Source organism: Haplochromis burtoni, unplaced genomic scaffold (genome assembly GCF_018398535.1).
Source record: "Haplochromis burtoni strain Fernald_Lab_line unplaced genomic scaffold, NCSU_Asbu1 Contig_147, whole genome shotgun sequence".
Classification (NCBI taxonomy): Eukaryota; Metazoa; Chordata; class Actinopteri; order Cichliformes; family Cichlidae; genus Haplochromis; species Haplochromis burtoni.
Genome location: NW_024582508.1, coordinates 1155340 through 1177155, shown reverse-complemented (window position 1 = coordinate 1177155; position 21816 = coordinate 1155340). Strand labels below are relative to the sequence as shown.

Genomic DNA, 21816 nt, shown 5'->3' with positions numbered 1-21816 from the left:
ACTTAAATGATACTGGCTCCTTAAATTTTACTGGCATCAGCCCTAAAAACCGTGATGAAAACCTTAAATGATAGGAAAAAATTAAATAATTGGAAATAAAAACAGCAGAAGAACACGTCTAGTTAAAAATAATCCGCAGATATGTCTGAAATGTAGCTGATAAAGGATTTATTTATGCAATTTGGTACATTCTAACATCAGAGATACCATTGCCTCATGGTGGCCTTGCTGGTGAATAACTGATTAAATATAAATTGCTATAATTCCTTAGCAGTTAAAACATTTTTTTAAATCTCATAAATTAAAGCTGATTACTTAATACCAGATCAGTTGTGGTGGCACAGAGACTCAAAGGTAGAAGACACATAAAACAAAGTTCTTCAATGGCATGGCGACATAGCTTTAGTTTACAGGGCCAGTAGACCTGTGTAGTTAGGTGAAGAGTACTTTAAAAAGAAAATGTAAATGATGTAATTAATAGGTAGTTTAGCAAAGCTCGTTTGAGTTTCAGCTCACAGCTTGGTGATTCAATTCTGGCAGCTGTTTCTTGATCTTATCACTGAGCAATGGTTTCCTCTGATTTAGCAGAATATTTTTAGCAAATGATCATTGATCTGTTTAAGATGCCAGCAGCGATGTGGTTCGATTTCTCGTCTACCAAATCCCGGTCTTATTTTCTCGCAGTTTCCCAGTGAAGGGGAAAATCTTTGTCTCAACATAAAGGTACTCTCAAACGGCCGTCACATAAAGCTGACATTCCCATTCCTTTCTTTTAATCCATCTCCTTCACTGTCATTGTAACCTCGGTAATGCTCCTTTTCATAACTCATCTTTCTTCACCCTGTTTGACAGCAGGGACTCAGCCTGAAGATAAAAAGCCCTCCTGCATTTTCTCCTTCTTGACCTCCTTTTGCTTCTAGAACGACAAATCACTGACAACTGCAGATGGTGCTAATGGTCACACCTGAAGGCAGAGTGTCCATAATACAATATGCAGAGGGCAGAATAACAAAGTGCGAAGCTGCATCTGACTGCAGCTCTTCTGTCAGATCTCCCACTGACTGTCCATCTGTGTGTGGCAGACTGACCACAGTCTGTGTACTTGAGGCCAATATCACCTGATTCATTTTCAATATCATACTTTTATGGTCAACTGATGATTATTGATGATATGTATATAATTTTTTACTTTTTTTTTTGAAGTTGCTGAAAACTTCCTGGATCCCAGGGTTGCTTGATTTATCTGTCAATGTTTTCAGATGATTTACAAAATTATGATTTACTATTTCATAACTACACAGAAAAAATATTGTAAAGAAAAGGTCCAACTACAAGTACCACAGTGGCCATAATGCAAGACAGACCCCACTCTTAAGAGCTGTTCTCAAATGCTTTTTACTTCTTAATTAGACATAGGTGTAAAAAACAAAACAAAATAAAAGTACAAATAATTTATATCCTAAGTTTTTCTATTTGTTAGGTGTGTAAAAATTGTCATCACAATTGCGCTTTGAGGCTTGGATGGTGTTTATTGAAACGTTAGTCTTGTGGACCACAGTCTACAAGGCTGCATGGCAACTGCTTTCAAAAAGTTCTGTTTTTATTGTAATACCTATACTGATTTCTTAAATCTTGTCTCCAGTGACGGAGCCCAGTGTCCATAAAACTTACAACGAGCAAAAAAACTAAACTAAAACTAAACCTTTTCAAAGAATAAACAAAATTAAAAGAAGCAAACTTACTTACTGCAACTTACTGAAATTGAAATTTCAAAATAAGTTAAAGAAATAAAAATAGAAGAAAATACAAAACCTTACCCATATTTTCCATCTGTTTAAATAATTATTAATTGCTAATAATTAAACAGCTAATGTTAAGGGTGTACAACATTTATGATTGTTTAATACTTAAATACTTTTGTTGTTGAAATAGAGCTTTACTGACCTCAGAAATCTTTTTATTTTTATTTTATGAAGCCCTGGGTTTCAGGCTTTAAGATGCTTTGCCAAGCTTGTTGTGCTTAGCAAAAAGTTGCTGCCAGGTTAACTGATTCCTTTTCCTCCTTTTACTGTTTATGCTAAGCTGGCTGATTGTATCCTGGTTGCAATACTTTTAAATCATAGGTGTCAAACTCTGGCCCGCGAAGCCATACCAAATTACTATCAGAGCTGGCCTACTGGTATTATACAGCTAATATATATATTGTTTAGTATTAAGCTTTGCTTGTTCCATATTCAGTTTTTCAGCAAAACGTGTTTGAGTCCATAAGAAAAGATTCATTCTTATATCTGGAGGAATAAATATATTTCAATAAATATTAACGTTAGCCCGCGACTTTGTTCCAGTTTTGAATTTTGGCCCACTGTGTATTTGAGTTTGACACCCCTGTTTTAAATGGACATTTACAGTTAAAAAAACAGTTGTGTACACAGGAGCCTGCCAGTTGTGCTACTTCTGCATGAAACCTTTTTTTGTTAGCAACCAAGCATATTTTAATCTGTCATCCAGTTCATTTTTTTAGCCAGTATGTAAACTTAAAAGGGTAAAAAGAGAAAAAATAAAGTGTTCTGTTATACCACACTCCCCTCAGCATTCATCCTGTCTCTAATATCTTCTCTGAATAATAATGTATATAATAAATCAGACAGAACTCTCTCCAAGATCTCTTTCTGTCATTTTTAACACTAAAATCTCTAGCAGGTGTCTAACCTTGAATTTTCCTTTAAGTGGAATAAACTTAAACTGAACTTCTTTATACCCTCTGGAGTTTTTGTTTTAACTTTATTTATTTATTTTTATTATTGAACTTTTAATTGCAAAGCAGGAAAACAGCAGTCACCAGCATATACATACACAGGACAAAGATGCATCTACATGTATAGCAGGACGTGGGAGGCAGAAAGAAAAAGCCAACAGCAATAGTAATAAACAACGAAAAAGGTTAACAATCGTCCCTTTGTTGCCAGGCTAAATCCCGCAAGCCCGATTTCAACCTCTGAGCAGAAGGAGTGTCCAGGTGGGCCAAAAAAGGGTCCCATATGCGATAGAAAAGGAAAGGTTTGTCCTTAAGTGCCGTAGAGAAGGCTTCCATTGGCATAATACATATCACAGACTGTAGCCACTGGTTGACAGATGGAGCCTTATCAGAAATCCTCAGTACCATAATGCACTTTCGAGCGTAGTGTAGCAGTATGTGAAGGAGATCTTTGCTGCGAAAGCCGGCAGGTAGCTCATCATTTAGTCCTAACAAGCAAGTCCTTGGACCCAGATGCAGTCGGCAATTAAATATAGTACATAGCTTATCTATGAGTGATCTCCAAAACTGTAGAATAACAGGGCAGCTCCACAGACAATGAAAAAAGGAACCAACAGCAGACTGACATTTGTTACAAAGATTAGGCAAAGCTGGAAACATTATGTGTCTCTTCTCAGGTGTAATATAAAGCCTATTTATAAGTTTAAACTGCCTTTCCCAAATAGAATTAGATGCCAAGGCTTTAAAAGGACGACAACACAACTCATCCCAAGCTTCAGCATCTATAGTGCCTATGTCTGATTCCCATTGGCCCTTGATTTTGTTAGAGTCATCCATTCTAAAATCAGACAGAATGTTATAAATCTTTTTGGTGATACATTTTAGTTGGGTAGTTTTTACCATGAGTGATTCTATAGGAGAAAGACCAAACCCTCCTTAACTTTATTTTTTGATGGTTTTATCACTTTTTTTCATTGATTAATTGATGTGTCCTAGTTCTGCTAAGTGTTGCATTATCTCAGATGAGCTGTTCCTTTTAGGTTATCCCCACATTCTTTACTCCACAAAGGAAGGATGAAAATGTTGTGGGATTTAAGAAGATTTAGATTTCAGTTAGAATAAAGAAAGACTTCCATTTTGTAGTGTAAAAATTTCTACAAGCGACCTGTTATTCCAGCAAAATGACATCCTCCTGGAACATTGTGGAAATAACCACATGCAAAAATGAGGAGCTGTAAGAGTGGTGCTTCACATCTGACATGTGTCCTTGTTGTTCTGGATGCTGTTTTTTGACTCGGGTGCTCCTCGCGCGCTGTGCTACACTCAAACAACACAAGTTTCATCTTGACGGTTTTCTCATTTGTTCATCTGTCTGCTGAGTGTGTGGCACCGCTGCTGTGCGCTTATTAATAATACATCCTCAGTGTCTTTGTAGTGACAAGAGCCCTCAGACCGGTAATGTTGCGAAAGCAGACTAGCTCTGCTGTAACGCTCAAACTGATCAAGAGTTTACACAAAGCTTTTGCCTTCCAGAGAAAAACATCGTAGACATTGTGGACATGAAGGCCACTCTGTTGGTTTGTACAAGCTCTGCAGAGGCAGGAGCTGTGTTTGTGTGAAAAAATACTAAAGTGAATGTGTCTGTGAGTTTTAGCTTTAACAGATAGTTTGGGGATTACACTGCTGCGGTCATAATGCCAAAACGTTTTGTTTCTGTGCATCGTTTTCTCACAGGGGATTCGTTCACGCATTTCCGGTTTGCAGAAGAAAAAGAATGGGAGATGGACCAGCTTGATATCAGTCAGGTAAAATTATATCACCACCGCTCCTTTTTAAAATTGATTTATGGAGTTTTACGTCTTTAAAATACACAGCAGTTACAGTTATAAAGAATATTCCGATTAAGATATCAGATTCATAGTGTTGTTGTAGTACAGTGTTCATGTGCTTAATGTTGGACAAAAGTTCATCCATTTACTATGAAGACTTTGAATCTGATAGTGCTCTCACTCACCTAAACTCTGTAGATACAAACATTTGTTTGCAGTCTGTGTTCTCATTTGTTCTCCAGATGGCAGGGATTGTTTTGGACCTCCCAGCTCTTACCCAGATTCTTCAAGAAGTGCCTTTGCATCAGAAACTCGACCTGGAGCCCGAGCTGATTCAGGCAAGTGTTAGCTGATGCCCAGCACACTGTGGTTGGGTGTTGTTCGGGAGAAAATGCAAATTACGCAAGAAGGAAACAGTTGCTTAGGTAAACTTTAACCACAAATATGTTTATATGGAGGAATTAGGTTTTCTGTGTTCTGTGAACAAAAGATTTTATTTGCAAATCATTCATTCATAGAGCTTTACTGACCTCAGAAATCTTTTTATTTTTATTTTATGAAGCCCTGGGTTTCAGGCTTTAAGATGCTTTGCCAAGCTTGTTGTGCTGCTGTTCATGTGTTCAGCTGCTAGTGGTGGGAGGGGCTTGAAACATGCCTGTCTGCAGGGGTGCTCTGTTTTTGTAGCTGTAACATGTTAGTTAGCAAAAAGTTGCTGCCAGGTTAACTGATTCCTTTTCCTCCTTTTACTGTTTATGCTAAGCTGGCTGATTGTATCCTGGTTGCAATGTATTCATGTATTACATTTTACACAGCATCCCAACTTTTTGGGATTTAGGGTTGCAAGATATAGCATGGAGGCATATCAGGTTAAATTAAGTATATAAAAAAAAAAACTAAAACAGTAGACTGACCTTTTTGTATTTATTGATACATGTCTGGTTATTTTCACCCAGTAGATTAATACACTGTGTTGATTACCTTCTGAGAAAAAAGAAAATATGGCTTCTGTATTTTTGTGTTTTTCTCAGAGACATTCATGACAAGAGCTGTTTTTTTTTGTTTTGTTTTTTTACTTTACCCGATGTTTCAGGTCTCAGCACCAGTAGAGCTGCCCAGTATGACTCTAGCACCTAAACAGGAAGTGCCAAAAATGTCCAAATTCACACCTCCATCCACAGCTTCAAAAAGCCTCAGCATCAGCCAGAAAGTCCCCGTGGATGCAAACCCAGTGGGGGGCTCAGGCTCACAGCTTTCTTCCTCAGCTGCTGCTACTGAGACTCTGGTGGATGATGCTGATGAAGAGCTGGACAACCTGCTCAACTTACAGAAACCAGTGTCAAGTGATGTAGGAAACGAGCCTGTCAGTGGTGCAGAAATGGAGAGCGCTGTTACAGAGAAGGGCAAGTATATTTAATGATAGTCTGTCCCTGCACGTTGAGTGATGTGGGATAGCCTGGGGGAAATGTAGAAGATTAATGTCGCTCTTGTCTTGTCTTGTCTGTGTGGAGAATAGTAAGCTTCAGTTAGCTTAGTGTAAAGAAAGAAATTCATTAATAATATTATACTGTATATTTACTTTGTCATGCACAACATATATCTTTTTGACAGTTGTGTGAGATCATAATCTTTTAACTGGAAAGAGTAAACAAAACATGGCATGCTAGCAGTTTAACCTTAAAAGTGGCCATTGTGAAACTTTGGGACCTAAAGATTCGATAGCTATAGATCTTAATAGAGTTATTATTATTTTTTATTATTTTGGATTGACTAGTTTTTATTTTTATTTCATTTGATATTTTGTTTTGTTTTTTAATTCAGTTTAGTTTCAGCTAATTTGCAGAGTGGATTTTTTTGTTTTTTTATTGTTGAAATTGTTTGGTTTTAGTTTAGATTATTGGGCTCTTTTTAGTTATTATTGTATGACGGTCATGTGTCGTAGGCAACATTTGGAAAAATCAGTACAGGTATTACAAGAAAAACTGCTTTTTGAAAGCATTTGACTCACCGACATCCAGAGTCTCAATAAACAGCCATCAATGGCTCATTAGGCAAGATGTAATAAAATTGTACCCAACTAAAAAATACTAATACTAAGGATCTTTCCTACATATTTTTATTTTAATTAGTTTTTACCCCTCAGCCGTAAAAAACTGATCTCTTATTATCTTTACCCTGCCAGGCGGTCAGGCAACGTGGACCTAAGCATGTAAATACATTTATTTCTTTTTAACAAAAAAAAACAAACAAACAAAAAAAAAAACCCCTACAATTTTAGGATTTCCCCCCCCACACACACGTGGTGTTAGATTAACTACTAGAGAGATAAGATAAGCTACCAAGGATGTTAACTTCCACCTTTTGTGCTGACAAGTTACTTTGGGCAATGTTTAAAGCCTAATGTTAACGCAAAAAAAATTGAAGACTAAGCAGGTTGTTCTTTACATATTGAAAAATATCCAGCTATTTGCAGTAATAGCTGGATATTTATTAAGCAGCAAATTAAGACATTTTCTTGAAAGCAAATTTTTCAGTTGCACTGAACACTTACCGGCTCATAACTCTGAAACAGAGATTCATACCACAGAAGTATTAATTTTTTTAACACTTAGTATTTTAAATATAATAATGTTACTGAGTTTTAGAGACGCTGGATGGTTGTTGATTTTCTGCTTTGCATGATTGCAATATTCACATGTGGTGTAATTAAAGCACAGATAATAAAGTTAAAATTACTTAGCAGAAGGTAAGTTTAGAGGAAAGACTAAAAATATGTCTCCCATCATGTTATTAACCTGCAGAATGTGAGGAAGTGAAAGACGTGACAGCAAAGCCAATAGAAGAGAAGATGATGGAGGTGGTGAAGGACAAAGACATCGCACCTCCACAGTCTGCGCCCAGCAAACAGGAAATGACTGAGGAAGACCTGGAGGACTGGCTCGACAGCATGATCTCCTGACCCTCAGGGAACGTGGTCATGGCAGTTCAATCGCTTCAACTTCCATCCTTTGAAAAATTACGTCCACCTGGAAGTTTATGATGCTAAAGTTTGATGCTTCCTCGTTTCACACGGACCTGCCCCTCCCCCCGTGCTGTAAGAGAGGCAATATGTTTTGTTTTGGAGGTGTAAAGGTTGGGACAGTACATCTCGAACATTTGTGAGTGTATGTCAAAACGTTCCTGGAGCACACCCTGTTTCAGAGAGAATTCTCTGTTCCCTGTGAAAGTTTTGACTCTGGAGTGTTTTGCTTCAGAGGATTGGTGACAGACGGGTAGTGAAAGAGGTCACAGACGACACGTTTGGTTCACTGCGTCACTTACTTTATTCATTTTCTTCCCCTCATCAAAAAAGAAGTGCAGTTTACCAAAGCTACTACATACATATAAATGGCCAGACAAGAGCGGGTAACCAGTTTGTCGTCAATAAATTCTCAACCCAAGTTTTGCTGTTTAATTGTCCGTTTGTTGTGAGGTTCCTCTACTGTAGAAACAAGTGCAGGTGGGCAGGACACCACAGTTCAGGAACAAAACCAAACTAAGCAACATTTACACAAGGATCATCTAGATATTATACAACAAATATTTCTTTTTTTCTTTTTTTTTTTTAAATGTAAAAGCCCAAAACTAGCTTTACCTAAATTTGCTTATAGCTAATCCAGAACAGAGCACTGCTTGTGTTAGGAGGGGCAAAAATGATATTTTTTCTCTTTTGCATAGTTTTTTTTTTTTCCATAAGGCACATCGGCACTTGATAAACACCTAAAGTGAGAGTTGTCTCTGGTCCTGGAAGAACCATCTTCATGTCATCAGACAGGTTTGAACCAGCTTTGAAAGGCAAATCAGGTCTCACTCTTTGGATGTTAACTAGATCATTACTAGCAGCACACATCCATTCACTTGTGGTTTGGGTAGGAAGTGACAGTAACATCCTGGCGCTAATCTAGAAATTGTGCATATTCCGACATTCAGTTGTCATGCTGTAACCCTTCACAATTATCAGATGTCTACAAACAACAAATTGTGCAGCAGGTTGGGGTTAAGCAAGTGAAAAAAGGCAATGTGAATCAGAATTAAAAGAATTATTTGCATAAAAGAGGCGTAGTGGCAGGAGACTATTTCAGTAACAACGAAGAACACGCAAACCCGAAATGTCCAATCGTCAGTTGTAAATCTTAGAGTCGTTATGTTTTGAGTTTGTGTCAGAATTCAGATTTTTTTTTTTTCCTCTTTACATTTTTCGACACTATGACGGTGTGTGTTCTGGTAACAGGGTGAAGTCAAGTTCAATGTCTTTTTTCCAGGTAGAAGCAAAGTGGAGATTGGGGTTCAGAGCAGCAGACGAGGCGACCCGCTCTAACCCAGCTGGTCCTCATATTGCTTACGGAAGCAGTCTCCAGTGGGGAAGAAGTCCCAGCATCTCTCCTGGTACATCTTCCACACGTATGACTCCTGAAAAGGGAAGGGAATGATTTAAAGGGTCCACGGCTGCACATAGTTTTGGTTATACTCATTCACAGATCTTTTTGTACTGTTCGGTCTTACTGACCTCTGTCCTCAGAAAACTGTTAGGGCCAGATTTACCTACAGTCTGCGTCATCACAAAAACCTCCTTTGGCTTTAAGAAGCTACTGTCGTGCTTTTACTAAAGAGGCGCAGAGTCACCTTTGCAAGTCAAAGACGTGGACACAGGTGTTTCTGTGGCTTGTGTTATTGCATGCATGCCAACGTGGAAAAAAAGCACATCTTATTTTGAACTTGATGTGGTTGTGATAGTTGCCGCAAGGACTGTTCATTTATTTGAAATGAGAATGGGAGAGTGGGAGAGACTGGGTGCGTATCTTGCACAGGTGGATGCCTCAGAGCTCGGAGTGCAGTGCCAGAATTTCTCCTGGAACTCTGGGTCCCACATGAAATGGATTAACTAATAATCCCAATACAAGACACATAGATGCATCTTGTTTTAGAGGGAGTGGAGCAGTTTTCAGTGCTTTAGGCTTGGTCACGTTTCCACATAGAGATCGATATATTATACAGACATCTCTGTTAGTCTTTTATCAACAGTGTATACATTTTTTAGACTCCTATATACTCCTACACACCATATTGAAGTATTAATATATTAAAGTGTGTTAGTTTGATTAATGTCTAAATGTTATGATATGTAATATTGACTATAGTAATTATCTACAGCAGCGGTCCCCAAGCTTTTTTGTGCCACGGACCGGTTTATGCCCGACAATATTTTCACGGACCGGCCTTTAAGGTGTCGCGGATAAATACAACAAAATAAAACTAGTACCGGTACCGAAAAAAGATATATTCATAACACATGTGAAAAGACCCAGGAAAACAGAGTTAACGATCAAAACGATAACAATAACGCTGAAAACCCTGAAAACCATACATTTCACACCTGAGCCTCTACTCTCGTGGCCCGGTACCAAACGACTCACGGACCGGTACCGGTCCGAGGCCCGGGGATTTGGGACCGCTGATCTACAGTGTCACACCGCATGCAGAAAATAAAAGCGATGTGCATTAAGCCACATGAACACATATCTAATTTGCCAATCACATGGCAATGACTCAGCAGACAGGGTCAAGACAATTTCTGCTGCAATATTTCGATACTGGTCAGAATTTAGCATAAACAATGTGAAAGTATCCACCCTGTCTCATATCAGTGGGTCAGCCTGATGTTGATGGCTTAATAGTGTGGGAGATATTTTCTTAACACACTTTGGGCCCCTTAAACCAACTAATTTGACCACCACAGCATGCCAGAGTATTAGTGTTAACTCCGTTCCCCCCAATGTGTCACTGACCACAGTGTACTAGTCTTCTAATGGCTGCTTCTAACAGCACATCATGCCATGTCTCAACGTCATCCATCCATCCATCCATCTTCATCCGCTTATCCGAGGTCGGGTCGCGGGGGTAGCAGCCTAAGCAAAGAGGTCCAGACCTCCCTCTCCCCAGCCACCTCCTCCAGCTTGTCCGGGGGAATACCAAGGCGTTCCCAGGCCAGCCGAGAGATATAATCTCTCCAGCGTGTCCTGGGTCTGCCCCGGGGCCTCCTCCCGGTGGGACATGCCTGGAACACCTCGCCCAGGAGGCGCCCAGGGGGCATCCTTGCCAGATGCCCGAACCACCTCAGCTGGCTCCTTTCGATGTGGAGCAGCAGCTGCTCTACTCTGAGCCCCTCCCGGATGGCCGAACTTCTCACCCTATCTCTAAGGGAGAGGCCAGCCACCCTTCGGAGGAAGCTCATTTCTGCCGCTTGTATCCGCGATCTCGTTCTTTCGGTCACTACCCGCTCAAAATGCTCAACGTCATTTTGAGCTGATTTCTTGAATGTAACAATGAGTCTAATGTATCAGGTCTCAATCTAATCCGGAACTGAGAATTTGAGATTCATGTCATGGGCATGTAGCTGATGCCATCAAGTCAATATGGAACAAAATCTGTTGGCAAAGGAGGGTCCAACCTGGTAATAATGGATTGGATTTATATAGCGCTTTTCAAGGCACCCCAAAGCGCTTTACAATGCCACTATTCATTCACTCTCGCATTCACACACTGGTAGAGGCCCTGGGGCAGACTGACAGAAGCGAGGCTGCCATATCGCGCCATCGGCCCCTCTGGCCAACACCAGTAGGCAAGTAGGGTAAAGTGTCTTGCCCAAGGACACAACGACCAGGACAGAGAGCCCGGGGATCGAACCGGCGACCTTCCGGTTACAGATGCGCTTCCCAACCCCCTGAGCCACTATCAACGTGTACCTAATAAATAGTCTGTGTTCATTGTTATAACAGCAGATCGGTCATTACGCAGATTACATTTTTATACAGTAGAACAGGATCATGACGCAGCCTTCCTCTTGATGAATCCTGTGCGCCACCTGAGTCTCAGACCTCAGGACCAAATGCAGGCGGCAGTAATTTCTAGCAGAAGATTTCGCCCTTATATGAAAGACGTTCAGTTTGTCTTATTTATTTATTTCTTCTTTTTAAGAGAGGAACGCGTGTAAAATCTGTGTTTATGCAGTACTTTTGTTAGCACATTAGTCACTCGCTCATGCTCCCTCATCAGGTCTGTCTGTTCTTGGCCCATGAATAGACTGACTGCATTCTTGTTTATAAATCGGTGGCTTGTAAGCAGATTAGCCTCAGAACTTTTCCTTCCCATCATTACGTTTTTGCAATTGCACTATCATGGTAATAGGCCTTGCATAGTAAATCTGGCCCTTTGTGTCACAAATTTCAGATGGTCTGACTGCAAACGATAGAACACTTGTTTAGTTGCATTAATACTATGATGATATATGATGTTGTGAAATAGTTTCATCCCATCTGCAGTGACTATATATCCCGTCAGTAGACAGATTAAGGATGTAGCTCAACGGCATGTCAGTGATTACACTGTTTTTGTGACTTATTCACTCCTAGTAGCTGAATGCGGTCCTTTGCAGCTTAAAGGAATAACAACTGCAAGCTTTCTATTTCTTTGCTAAATTTGTATCTTAAGAAAAAGTACACGAACATCAAACAGAAAACCAAGTTGAATCTCAGGTGCACAACAATAACAACTTAATATCAGAAGTCAAAGAAAGCCCACGCATTGCTTCTTTCTCCAGCAAAGCTGTACCTTGTGCAACATTTCAACCCACTTGATATGTTGCATAAGTAAACCTACTGAAGTTAGAGTCTGTTACATTCCAGTTTTTCCTTTTGTTCTTTTGAGATTGGTCACAGACGGCAGATTATGCATATCGTGTTTAAAATGACCAAATACTACAGACTGGTGTTCGCTCACATACCTGACCCGTATGCTCAGTCTCATCCTTGTTAATCAGATACATCAGGAAGAACCTGCAGACAGGAGGCACAAGTGTTAAAGGGGGAAAACTTCAGTCACATTACGTTTGGTCATATTTCTGTACTTACAGGTAGTTGGCTAGGTTGTGTTCTTGTAAGGTGTGAGTTTCAAAGCCATGAGGCGTCCGGTCAAAGTAATCATTCCCAATTCCACAGATGAAACATTTGGTCTGGAAGACAAATGAGTGGGGATTGAAAATTAGTGATGACTGTCATCATCCTATTTGAACCTGCCAATTAGATTTCTGCTAATCGGTTTTTTTCTTGTGAAATATGTTAAGGAAAAAGAACAATAATTTGAATTATTGAAAGCTAAAATGGAAACAAATGCACAATAGATGCAAAACAAGAAAAAAGTTTGCCATACATTCTGGTCAAGTCACCTTATCAACATTTAAAAACAACAAGTATTGACCAAAGTGTCGTACAACTAAGAGAATAAAACAATTGGAGCAATAAAACATTATATTACAGACAAATAGGAGAAAAATGTCTAAATTAATTATTGCCTTTGTAATATTTATTCTCAGCACATTTATTTATTTGTGCCAGTTTTGTTCCTCTGCACAGTGTGGCTCACAGGAATAGACAATTAATTAGACAATTAAGTTAGTCTATCCCACAAGGCCACAAACTAACTAATGAAGAAAACACTCAAAAACAATTCGAGTTGGATTGACTGACTACAGGATTATTACATCACCAGCAGTGTAGTGACCAGAGACTGTTTAAAGTCAATGATATTTGTCAACTTCACGCAACGATGGGTGAAATAATCACCGGTGATTAAAAGTCAAGTTAAACTTTTCTCTATTTTTAGACAAACAATTGAACCACCAATGAGAACACAGGATTCCGGTCATTAAAGTTATGATGGGGTTGTAAAAGCATTAGAGGACAAACAGGTATCAAAGGTTTGTTTGCCACCAACCATCAGCTAAAGAGCGATGGAGGCAAATAAATTGCTTCCTGTGTTCATGCTCCTTAACTCACATAAAGCAGGAAGGGAATACTGTCACTTGCTGAAGCAACAATATAGCTGGCAACAGACAGCTTGGTTAGAGCAGAGTCTTACCTCCATGTCTTCTTTCACCTGCTCCTGTTGGTCTCTCAGCTCACCAAAGGCATCAATGATTAAACCTGAAGAAAAGTGCAATTCTTTGTTAGAGGAGCATGAGAAGAAAACAAAGACCTGTGTGGTTTTTAAGTTAAACGCAGATAATGAGAAATAGTTTCACGTACCCTGGATGATGGCCAGCAGGATGACGATGACAAAGAAGAAGAAGGTGATGTCGAACAGGATGCGGTAGAGCTCGTATGGGTCTCCAGCTGGGTCCTCTAACTCATCTCCAATACCTCCTCCAGCTCTCACACCCACGTACATGTGGAACATATAGCACTACAGAGGGGCGGAAACAGGCATTAAAGGAAGCTACACCTCATTCAGTGTTGGCTGGGAAGTATGAAAGTGGAAACTTCTCTTTTTTCATTCTATATTTCAAACTACAAAACATGGCTGAAGACTGAGTGTCACTGGAGATGCAGCTGGAGGTTCTGAACCATCTATTAGAGTAAGGTTAAGAAAAAGGAGTCATCAAGGTCTACGTTTTACAAAAGATTATAAAAAATCGTTTGTAAGCTGTTACTGTACGTCCAGTATAAAGACTCTATTTAGAGGCTTCATTTGTAGAAACATTAACTAGGAAATAATTTATAAAAGATAAGAAAATGCTGTCCAATAGACACCTTCTACCTCTGGACCCTGAACAAGGCTAAGAGGCAAACATGTTCAAGTCAACCATTCAAACTAAAAGCCCCATGTTTTTTTTTCTTTCAGCTCAAAATGTGTCCTTGCTGAGGAATGAAGTCTTTCATTTTCACTACCACAAAAGAAAGGTATTTTTCAATTTTCAGCCACTTTCACATGAATAGGCACCGGAGGTGGTCAGACATACCGTCATCATATCGTCGCACTTCATGTCGGGCTCGTCTTCATCCTCGCTCTTATTGTAAAACTTCCTGAAGAAGTTGAAGGCCACCACGGTGTAGAGATAGACGACCACAGCCAGCAAACCCACAGTCAGCACGAGCTGAAAGGAGAGGAGACTCATTTTAATTGGATACATTTTATCTGAAATTCTTTTAATCTCAGTGACGATTAGAGGCAACAATAGAGGAGACAGACTCGTCTCAGAGGCACAATTGGGGCCTTCTTTTTGTTTGACTGTAAATTTTGAGAGTAATTTTTGCAGTTTCTGTCAGACTGTAGTAAAGTGTCAATGCTACTGTGGGTTTCTTTTTTTTTTCTCAAATAAAGTTCTGCACTAAAGTACTTTCTTAGCTTTCATCAGTATTCAGACTTTCAAGACCTTCAGAAGTGCAAGACCCAAGGTTTGTGCCATCACTCATCATCTTTCCCCGTTGATGCTTTGCATATGTATACCATCTGTTTTATATACTGTCATTCAGTCCAACTGTCGAAACTGTTGAAAAGAAGCAAACTTTAACTCCAGTCTGACATATTTCATAGTGTTAATAGGTTCGTGCCCTGTCTTCCTACATTAGACAAAAATGAAGCCCTAACAAGCCTTGGCAACTAAATGCCTGAGCTGATGAGCCGACAGAATCAGACCATCATGTTCTGCAGAAGGCTTCGTTGAACATCAAGTAAAGAGACAAACAGCAACAATAATAAAAAAAACAAAAACATTATACTGTCATCCATCTCTTTGCTCATTTAGCAGTTAGTTTTTAGGCACCTCCTGACAGCTTTTGGAGTCAGTAGGAATGGCCTATTCCTGAAAAATCTGCATGAATGTTCCAACAACCTCAAAATAAAAGCAAAATCTTGTGTCCTTAACTGTTTTATGTCTTTTTTATTTATTTCTCATGACTGTTTATCTAATATTCCATGGAGCAGATTTCTGAGCCATTCCTTGTTTGTATTATTTTCATGATCTGATTATATTTATATTCAGTATGAGTCACGATGCTAGTTCTTTCATCCCTGTTATGTATCATAGACTCGGACAAAGATTGTTTGCTGAAACAAATACATTTTATACAGTTTTGAAACTTTTTAAAGATGAGCCAAAAATGCACCAGGAATAATTTCTTTCATTGTTTGATTTCAAGCGAGTTGAACGCTTGTATTGTGCGATTGTTGCTTTTCCTTGAACTCTGGCTCCCTCTGCTGGTAAAACTACTTGCCTGCTTGCCATTGTGAGTAACAGATGACAGGATGGTGCGAAGGGTCTTGAATCCCATGGCGATGTCCAGCAGATGAGCAGCAAAGAAGAAGTTGTTGAAGTGTCCAAAAATAGACATGGTGGTGTACCAAATGAGATACAGGAAAGACTGGAGGAGGAAAAGGTAAATATTTTTTTATGAGGCTCTTTTTGAACATCACACTGATGGTAGATTTTATGTGGACTTAAACTTACATTGTCAGTCAAGACCACGCCCAGTTTCCAGATGTGGTACTTTGTATCAATGGAGCTCAGCCTGTTGATGACAAAGTGAGAGGCGTTTGTGTTTACATATATATTTAAACTCATCAACAAAAACTGAGTTTGTACTTGGTCAAGTCATGTTAATAGAGATAGATAACAGAGTAGGTACAGTTTTGTAGTTTCTGTGGCAGTTCTTGCCAACGACCAGGTGCATCTCTTCAAAATTGTTTCATCTCTAGTCAAGGAGAGTCTTAAAAACCCTCCTTGACTGTACTCTATTACAACATTGGAGTCACGTAATGTAATATATAAATGTGTTTACTGCATGCGCATCTCTGAAGGAGGAATAAGAAAACAGGAGGTGTGTTCTCACCAGGATACCAGGGACGCTTCTTTCTCAACAGTTTCCACTGTGGGGTCAAAGTCCAAAGCGCTCTTATCTAGGCCTAAAAGCTCAGCAATGCGTTCTGCTCCATAGAGATCACCATATTTGTTAATAACCTGCACATATAGAGGAGCACAGGAGAGAACAGGTTCATTAGTTAACTTTAACTAGCAATGGAAAAAAAACAAAAACTGAATGGCATGCAACTAACTGTGTAGTATCTAATGTAATGCACAACTGCCACCAGAGGGTGGCGTTAATGTATCTATAAGCTGTTCGCCAACCACCATTAGAGGCTCTTCCTACACCTCCAGCTCCATATTTTATTCTTAAGTTGTTTCGAGGGCAGCTTTGCATGTTTCACAGTTCAAAACTATCTTTATTTATCTTATTTAAAAGTCAACACATACATAGTCATCTGACAGTGGGTGGGATGGGGAACAATCTTAGAATAACAGGCGAATAGCTCCCAACAAATCATGAACTGTATTTTTGCTTAAAGTGGCTTTCTATTACTCCAAGCTGTGGGTAAGAAAGTCTAAAGTGTTTGAGAGTTTGTCTAGTATTTCAGTTTAGAGAAAGTGACACTAGTCACCCTTAAAACACAAGTACCCTCGGGGGATTTTGTAATTTAGAAAAACAAATATGTGTTTTTTCCATATTCAGTGTGAGCTACACCGACATTAGTCTAATCGCGCTAAAGGGTCAAGCTTAGAATATAATACAGCCTGCAAACCAGCTTCCCTGACATCGAAGATTAAGCCTAGTCCCAAACTAAGAAGAAAATTTAAAAAAAATCATTCAAAACTAGCATGAAAAGGTTTTCAATTTAAGAATAGGCTTAATCCCACTTTAATCCAGGAAAATGGTCATCTCATTCCTCCACACTCACCTTGCGCTTGATAAATTTGTCCCAGTAGTTGTTTGGGAAGGATCTGTAATGGAAAGTGAACAACAGAGACTCAGTTCACCTGTTGTAATATTGTCTAATATTTAACCCTAATATCAGATATTTAATGATCAGACAATTAACAAATGGAGACATAAATGAGAATCAGAAATCCATCTGGAATTGGTTTATTTATCAATCAATCTGGGCTCAATCTCCGGTTCATCCAGTCCATGTGTTAAAGCATCCTCGGGCAAAATACTGAAAACCAAGTCGCACCCAATGCGTTTATCGGAGTGGGAAAATTTAGTGCTTGGGATAGATAAAAGCCTGGTATGAATATTTATGTGACTGGGTGAAGAAGACAGTAGAAAGCACTTTGTGTGCTATAAAGGTAACAGTCTGACCTCCAAAAGTTGATTCTGTTCATCTGGAAAACGCTACGTCCATATGAACATATATTATACTATTTTTAAACTAGATAATTTCAAACAAAATCCAAACCACATTTTTAACAAGGCCACAAACTCACGGGGTGTTGATGACAAGTCGATCCCACTGGCCTTTGATATCATCGTCAGATGGCTGCTCAGTGATGTACAGCCCATCAAATTCAAGCTTTCTGGCAATTTCCTTCTCCCTCTTAAAAACCACCAAAGGAACCTGAAATCAAAACATTGGGACAGTAAGACTGCATCTTTTAGAAAGTGACCATTTTCAGCCAAACAAAGGCATTCCCCACCTTCAGGCAGTAGTACCCGACCAGGCAGACGAGCGAGATGACGGTGTGGAATATTGCCAAGAAGCGCAGCGTTGGTAACATGTAGCCGGTGCTCTCCTGAAGCACAAACTCATCCATGTCAAAGAACGTGTTCTCGTCATCCTCTTCGTCAGCACCCCAGCGGTTTTCATCATCAGTTTCTTCATCACTTTCACCAGTGACCTGAAGCGCAAAAAATAACTTGTACACTCACATAATGAATATATTGGGACATTTTTACCAGATGTTTCCAGCTTTATCTTTGCATTTTGACTTCTATGATCATTGGGAACCCCTCCACTGACATGAAGCTTTTCAGGAGTTATTGATTGATGTCTCTCTGCTACAACACAGCACTCAACACGTTGCTGTTTTAAAGGCTGTCTAAACAGACTTTTTTATGACAGTTCTGGTCAAAGTTTTAATGACTTGTTTTAGACTTCCTTGTTTTGTGTTTCTTATTTAAGTGGCAGCGCAAATTCACTTGTGATATTCATGTCATGTCACCTTTTGTCACTTTTCAGTTTTATGGAAAATCTGCGCTCCACTTTGACTGAAACTTTAACGCTTGAGTTACCTTGTAGAAGAGCAGAATGAAGTTGATGGCAAAACACACAAACAGCGCCAGGAAGCGGAGGTTATAGAAGTTACGAGCCAGGTAGTTCTGTGAGGAAAGAAGTTTCACAGTAAGACTAACTATTGATAGCTTTCAAAGTGTGCCCACATTTTAGAGATAACTGCATAAGGAATGAAACCAAATATGATGACTTACCAGCGTCTTGTTCAGATAGACATCCAGAACTGCAAAAATACTGGACATGAACGCAGGTGCTGGCTCTTTAGGCTGACTTGACCTGGTCTTGGGCTTCTCCTCTGTCACTGGCTCCTTAGCCTCTTCCTCCTTTGGTTTATCCTCCTTCTCTTGGTTCTCTGTACTGTATTTATCATTTTTTATTTGCTTTTTAAGTTAATTTTATTTTGATTGCAATTACTTTTAATTTCACTTAGTGTTACTCACTCTGCTTTTTCTGGTTCGTTCTCAGGGGTTTCAACCTTCTTGGCAGCAGCTTTCTGCAAAAAACAAACACAAAAAAAACATTTATATAAGATGAGAGGATGGATGGAAGGGGAAATTAAAGGCAGATATCTAAATTGTGTTTGTGACTATGGACCTTCTTATGATCAGCGGAGGGCTCAGCACTCAGCTCGCAAACATCCCCCAGGCCTGGCTCCACATGTTTTCCTCCTTCTTTTTTAGGCGCGTTCAGCATCTCCATCATCATGTCAACCTCTACAACGTCCCCTGTTGGTGCCATGGCTATGTCCAGGTTTCCTAATGATTCTATAGCCTCCACTTTCTCTCCCTCTATCACATCTCCGTGGATGCCGAACTGAGTCGGGTCAGGCATGTTTCCGAGGATGTCCGTCACCTTTATGTTCTTGGCTCCCTCGACTAAACCTCCACCAAACATGGAGGACCAAATGACGTGGAAGAAACCAAAGATGAGGCTGTAGATACCCTTAAAAAACCCAGTGAACAGCATCCAGAAGAAGGCAAAGAAGCCTGTGATTATCTCCTTGATGCTCAGCTTCTTGAGTTTCTTCAACTTCTTGCGCATGTTTTTAATGGAAAACATCTGGCGGACGTGTGCAATCTTGCTCTTGACTGAGCGACATGCGGTGGTGAAGGCAGAGGCAGACTCCAGGGCGTGCTCTTCCTCTGCAGTCAGCTCTTCCAGGATGCTGTGTCCATCTTCCTCTTCGTCCTCTTCGGGCTGTTCAACCACTTCTGGCTCAGAGATCTGTGAGGCCAGCTGCATCTCAAATATGGTGTCCTCGCAGAAATTCACAAACATCTCCATCTTCTCGCTCTCTCCACCCTCGTTCACCACGTCAAAGATGAACTGACGCTTGGATTCTTTCACCTGCGGCTTTTCCCACTGCTCGCGGCTCGACTCGCTGATCTCAAAGTAAACCCTCTCGATTCGCTTTGCGCTGCCCATGATTTCAATACGACCCAGGTAAGGCTCAAAGTAACTAAGCACACTTTCAGCCAGATCTAAGAAAGTGGCAAGTCGGGAGTCATGCGGCATGTGTTCAGACAGGTTGGTCAAAAGGACTGCCACGTTGAAACCGATGTCTTTGGCTGGCTCGTGGAACCGCTCCACAAACTCCTTGTAGTTGAACATGTCATTCTCGTCCGCCTCTACACACGAGAGCAAGAATTCGATCTCAGACTGGCTGTACTGCTTCTGGCTCTCCATGGACTTCTGGAACTCCTTCTTAGAAATGATGCCTTTACACTCAGGGTCATACTCCTTGAAGTTGTCAGAGGTCGTGAGATCCTTCAATTTCAGGAACATGTCGAAGAACTTGAGAATCATCTCCACATTGCTGGAAGACTCCACCAGGGTGTCAACCATCTGCTTTCCAATTGTTCCATTAACCACATTACCTGGGAAGTAAGCACACATTTTATAATCATACACAAAGACAATGACATATGTACTCAAAAGACAACTTTTTTGTACATGTGTATTTAGTCTTTAAAGCCCAATTATTTTTTTCTGTTTTTGGAATTTTCTCCAAAATTACATTAAAACTTCAGGCTCTTACCCTCAAGCAGAGACAGCAGCATGACCACCATGTCTTTCTGTAAGTCCATCAGTTCTTTCAGCAGCTCAATTTGACTGGCATCCTACAAGTACATGGTCAACTATCATTCAGTGGTTTGTCTTAAGCAATTAGCCATTTGCACTCAATGTTTGGTGTTATGGCATATGTAAGTATCATAATAAGAAATGACATGTTTTCTGCTACAAAACAAACTACATGCTGTGGCTGCAATGCTCTACTTAGCGATGCACCTCCTCACAGAAATGAGAAAGTCTATTAGCCTGTTACAATTGTACAAGTTGCATCATACCTGAGACAGCTTCATCTGCATGTTGGCGAAAACATGCAAGAAGCCCACCACTGCATCCCACAGTCTGCTGTGTGCTAAACTCTGCTGGTTCCCAATACATGGACCCTGCAGGAAAAAAATACAGTGAAGAAAAAACATCATGAAATATTTTAATCCCGACTTGACAAACTCAACAGTGCTGAGCGAGAGATCAGCATCTTACCTGGATGTACTCAGTCAGCGAGTTAAATATCTGCTTTGCTACAGATAACGCTTTGGAAAAGTTTCGCTTTCCAGTTTCATCAATTACTTCTTTGCCAGAGTAGTACCAGTAGAAGTCACTGATAGATTCCTGAAGGAGAACCACAGTGAGAAACAGGTTAAACAAACGCAATAAAGATGGCGACGATCATACTAAAGATGGATCCAGCCCTCAGTTTTGTGCTTTAATCACCTGAAGACGGAGCAGATAGTCCACAGTGCTGATAATGATGTTGACTGTGGTTGTGTTTCCAGTTTGGGTTCTCAGAAAATTCTGGAAATCTGAAAGATGAACAAATATTCTCAACCCCTCGATGCTTTTTTGTAAAACCGGTGCAATAAACTAAACTTGTGCAAACAAACTCTTGCGTTTCCGATGAAAACGTGCATTTGGAATAAACTCAAAGAGGGCCTCACCTCCATTGTGGCCCTCGCACAGAAGTTGCAAAAACCGGAAAAGATCTTTAGTAAACTCATCATTCTGTAGCACCTTGGAGCCTTGAGAGGAAATATTTTGGTGAACACAGCTGAAACTCTGCAATACTTACTGGTAACACTTCATATTGTAGTCCTTGTAATAAGTGTTAGTTAACAGCAGTAAGGCTCTTATAAGTCCTCCTTAAGATGTTAATAAGGTGTTATATACATAGCATACTAAACAATAACATATAATAATGTATTATAAACTATGAACTTAATAGCCAAC

General features: G+C 39.9%; 2 protein-coding genes across 7 annotated transcripts in view; one reads left to right on the top strand and one right to left on the bottom strand.

The window, feature by feature from the left end:
* aven (apoptosis, caspase activation inhibitor) overlaps window positions 1-8205 on the top strand; it is a 38944-nt gene extending 30739 nt beyond the window's left edge. The window contains exons 3-6 of the mRNA XM_005931520.3: window positions 4490-4560; window positions 4827-4922; window positions 5675-5984; window positions 7383-8205. Of these exons, the coding sequence (XP_005931582.1) occupies window positions 4490-4560; window positions 4827-4922; window positions 5675-5984; window positions 7383-7540 (635 nt within the window). The 3' untranslated portion in view covers window positions 7541-8205. The remainder of the gene's footprint in view (window positions 1-4489; window positions 4561-4826; window positions 4923-5674; window positions 5985-7382) is intronic.
* A 575-nt stretch (window positions 8206-8780) lies between these two features.
* The window catches only part of ryr3 (ryanodine receptor 3), a 114552-nt gene continuing 101516 nt past the window's right edge, over window positions 8781-21816 (bottom strand). For all 6 annotated transcript variants that reach the window (XM_014336541.2, XM_014336543.2, XM_042224719.1 and 3 more), the window contains 21 exons: window positions 21528-21608; window positions 21304-21392; window positions 21073-21201; window positions 20871-20975; window positions 20561-20642; window positions 19117-20399; window positions 18963-19015; window positions 18717-18879; window positions 18522-18608; window positions 17927-18127; window positions 17717-17847; window positions 17188-17230; window positions 16284-16411; window positions 15902-15962; window positions 15669-15815; window positions 14414-14548; window positions 13701-13857; window positions 13534-13598; window positions 12528-12628; window positions 12401-12452; window positions 8781-9030 (listed from right to left, as the gene is read on the bottom strand). In XM_014336541.2, the coding sequence (XP_014192027.1) occupies window positions 8935-9030; window positions 12401-12452; window positions 12528-12628; window positions 13534-13598; window positions 13701-13857; window positions 14414-14548; window positions 15669-15815; window positions 15902-15962; window positions 16284-16411; window positions 17188-17230; window positions 17717-17847; window positions 17927-18127; window positions 18522-18608; window positions 18717-18879; window positions 18963-19015; window positions 19117-20399; window positions 20561-20642; window positions 20871-20975; window positions 21073-21201; window positions 21304-21392; window positions 21528-21608 (3389 nt within the window). In that variant the 3' untranslated portion in view covers window positions 8781-8934. The remainder of the gene's footprint in view (window positions 9031-12400; window positions 12453-12527; window positions 12629-13533; window positions 13599-13700; window positions 13858-14413; window positions 14549-15668; window positions 15816-15901; window positions 15963-16283; window positions 16412-17187; window positions 17231-17716; window positions 17848-17926; window positions 18128-18521; window positions 18609-18716; window positions 18880-18962; window positions 19016-19116; window positions 20400-20560; window positions 20643-20870; window positions 20976-21072; window positions 21202-21303; window positions 21393-21527; window positions 21609-21816) is intronic.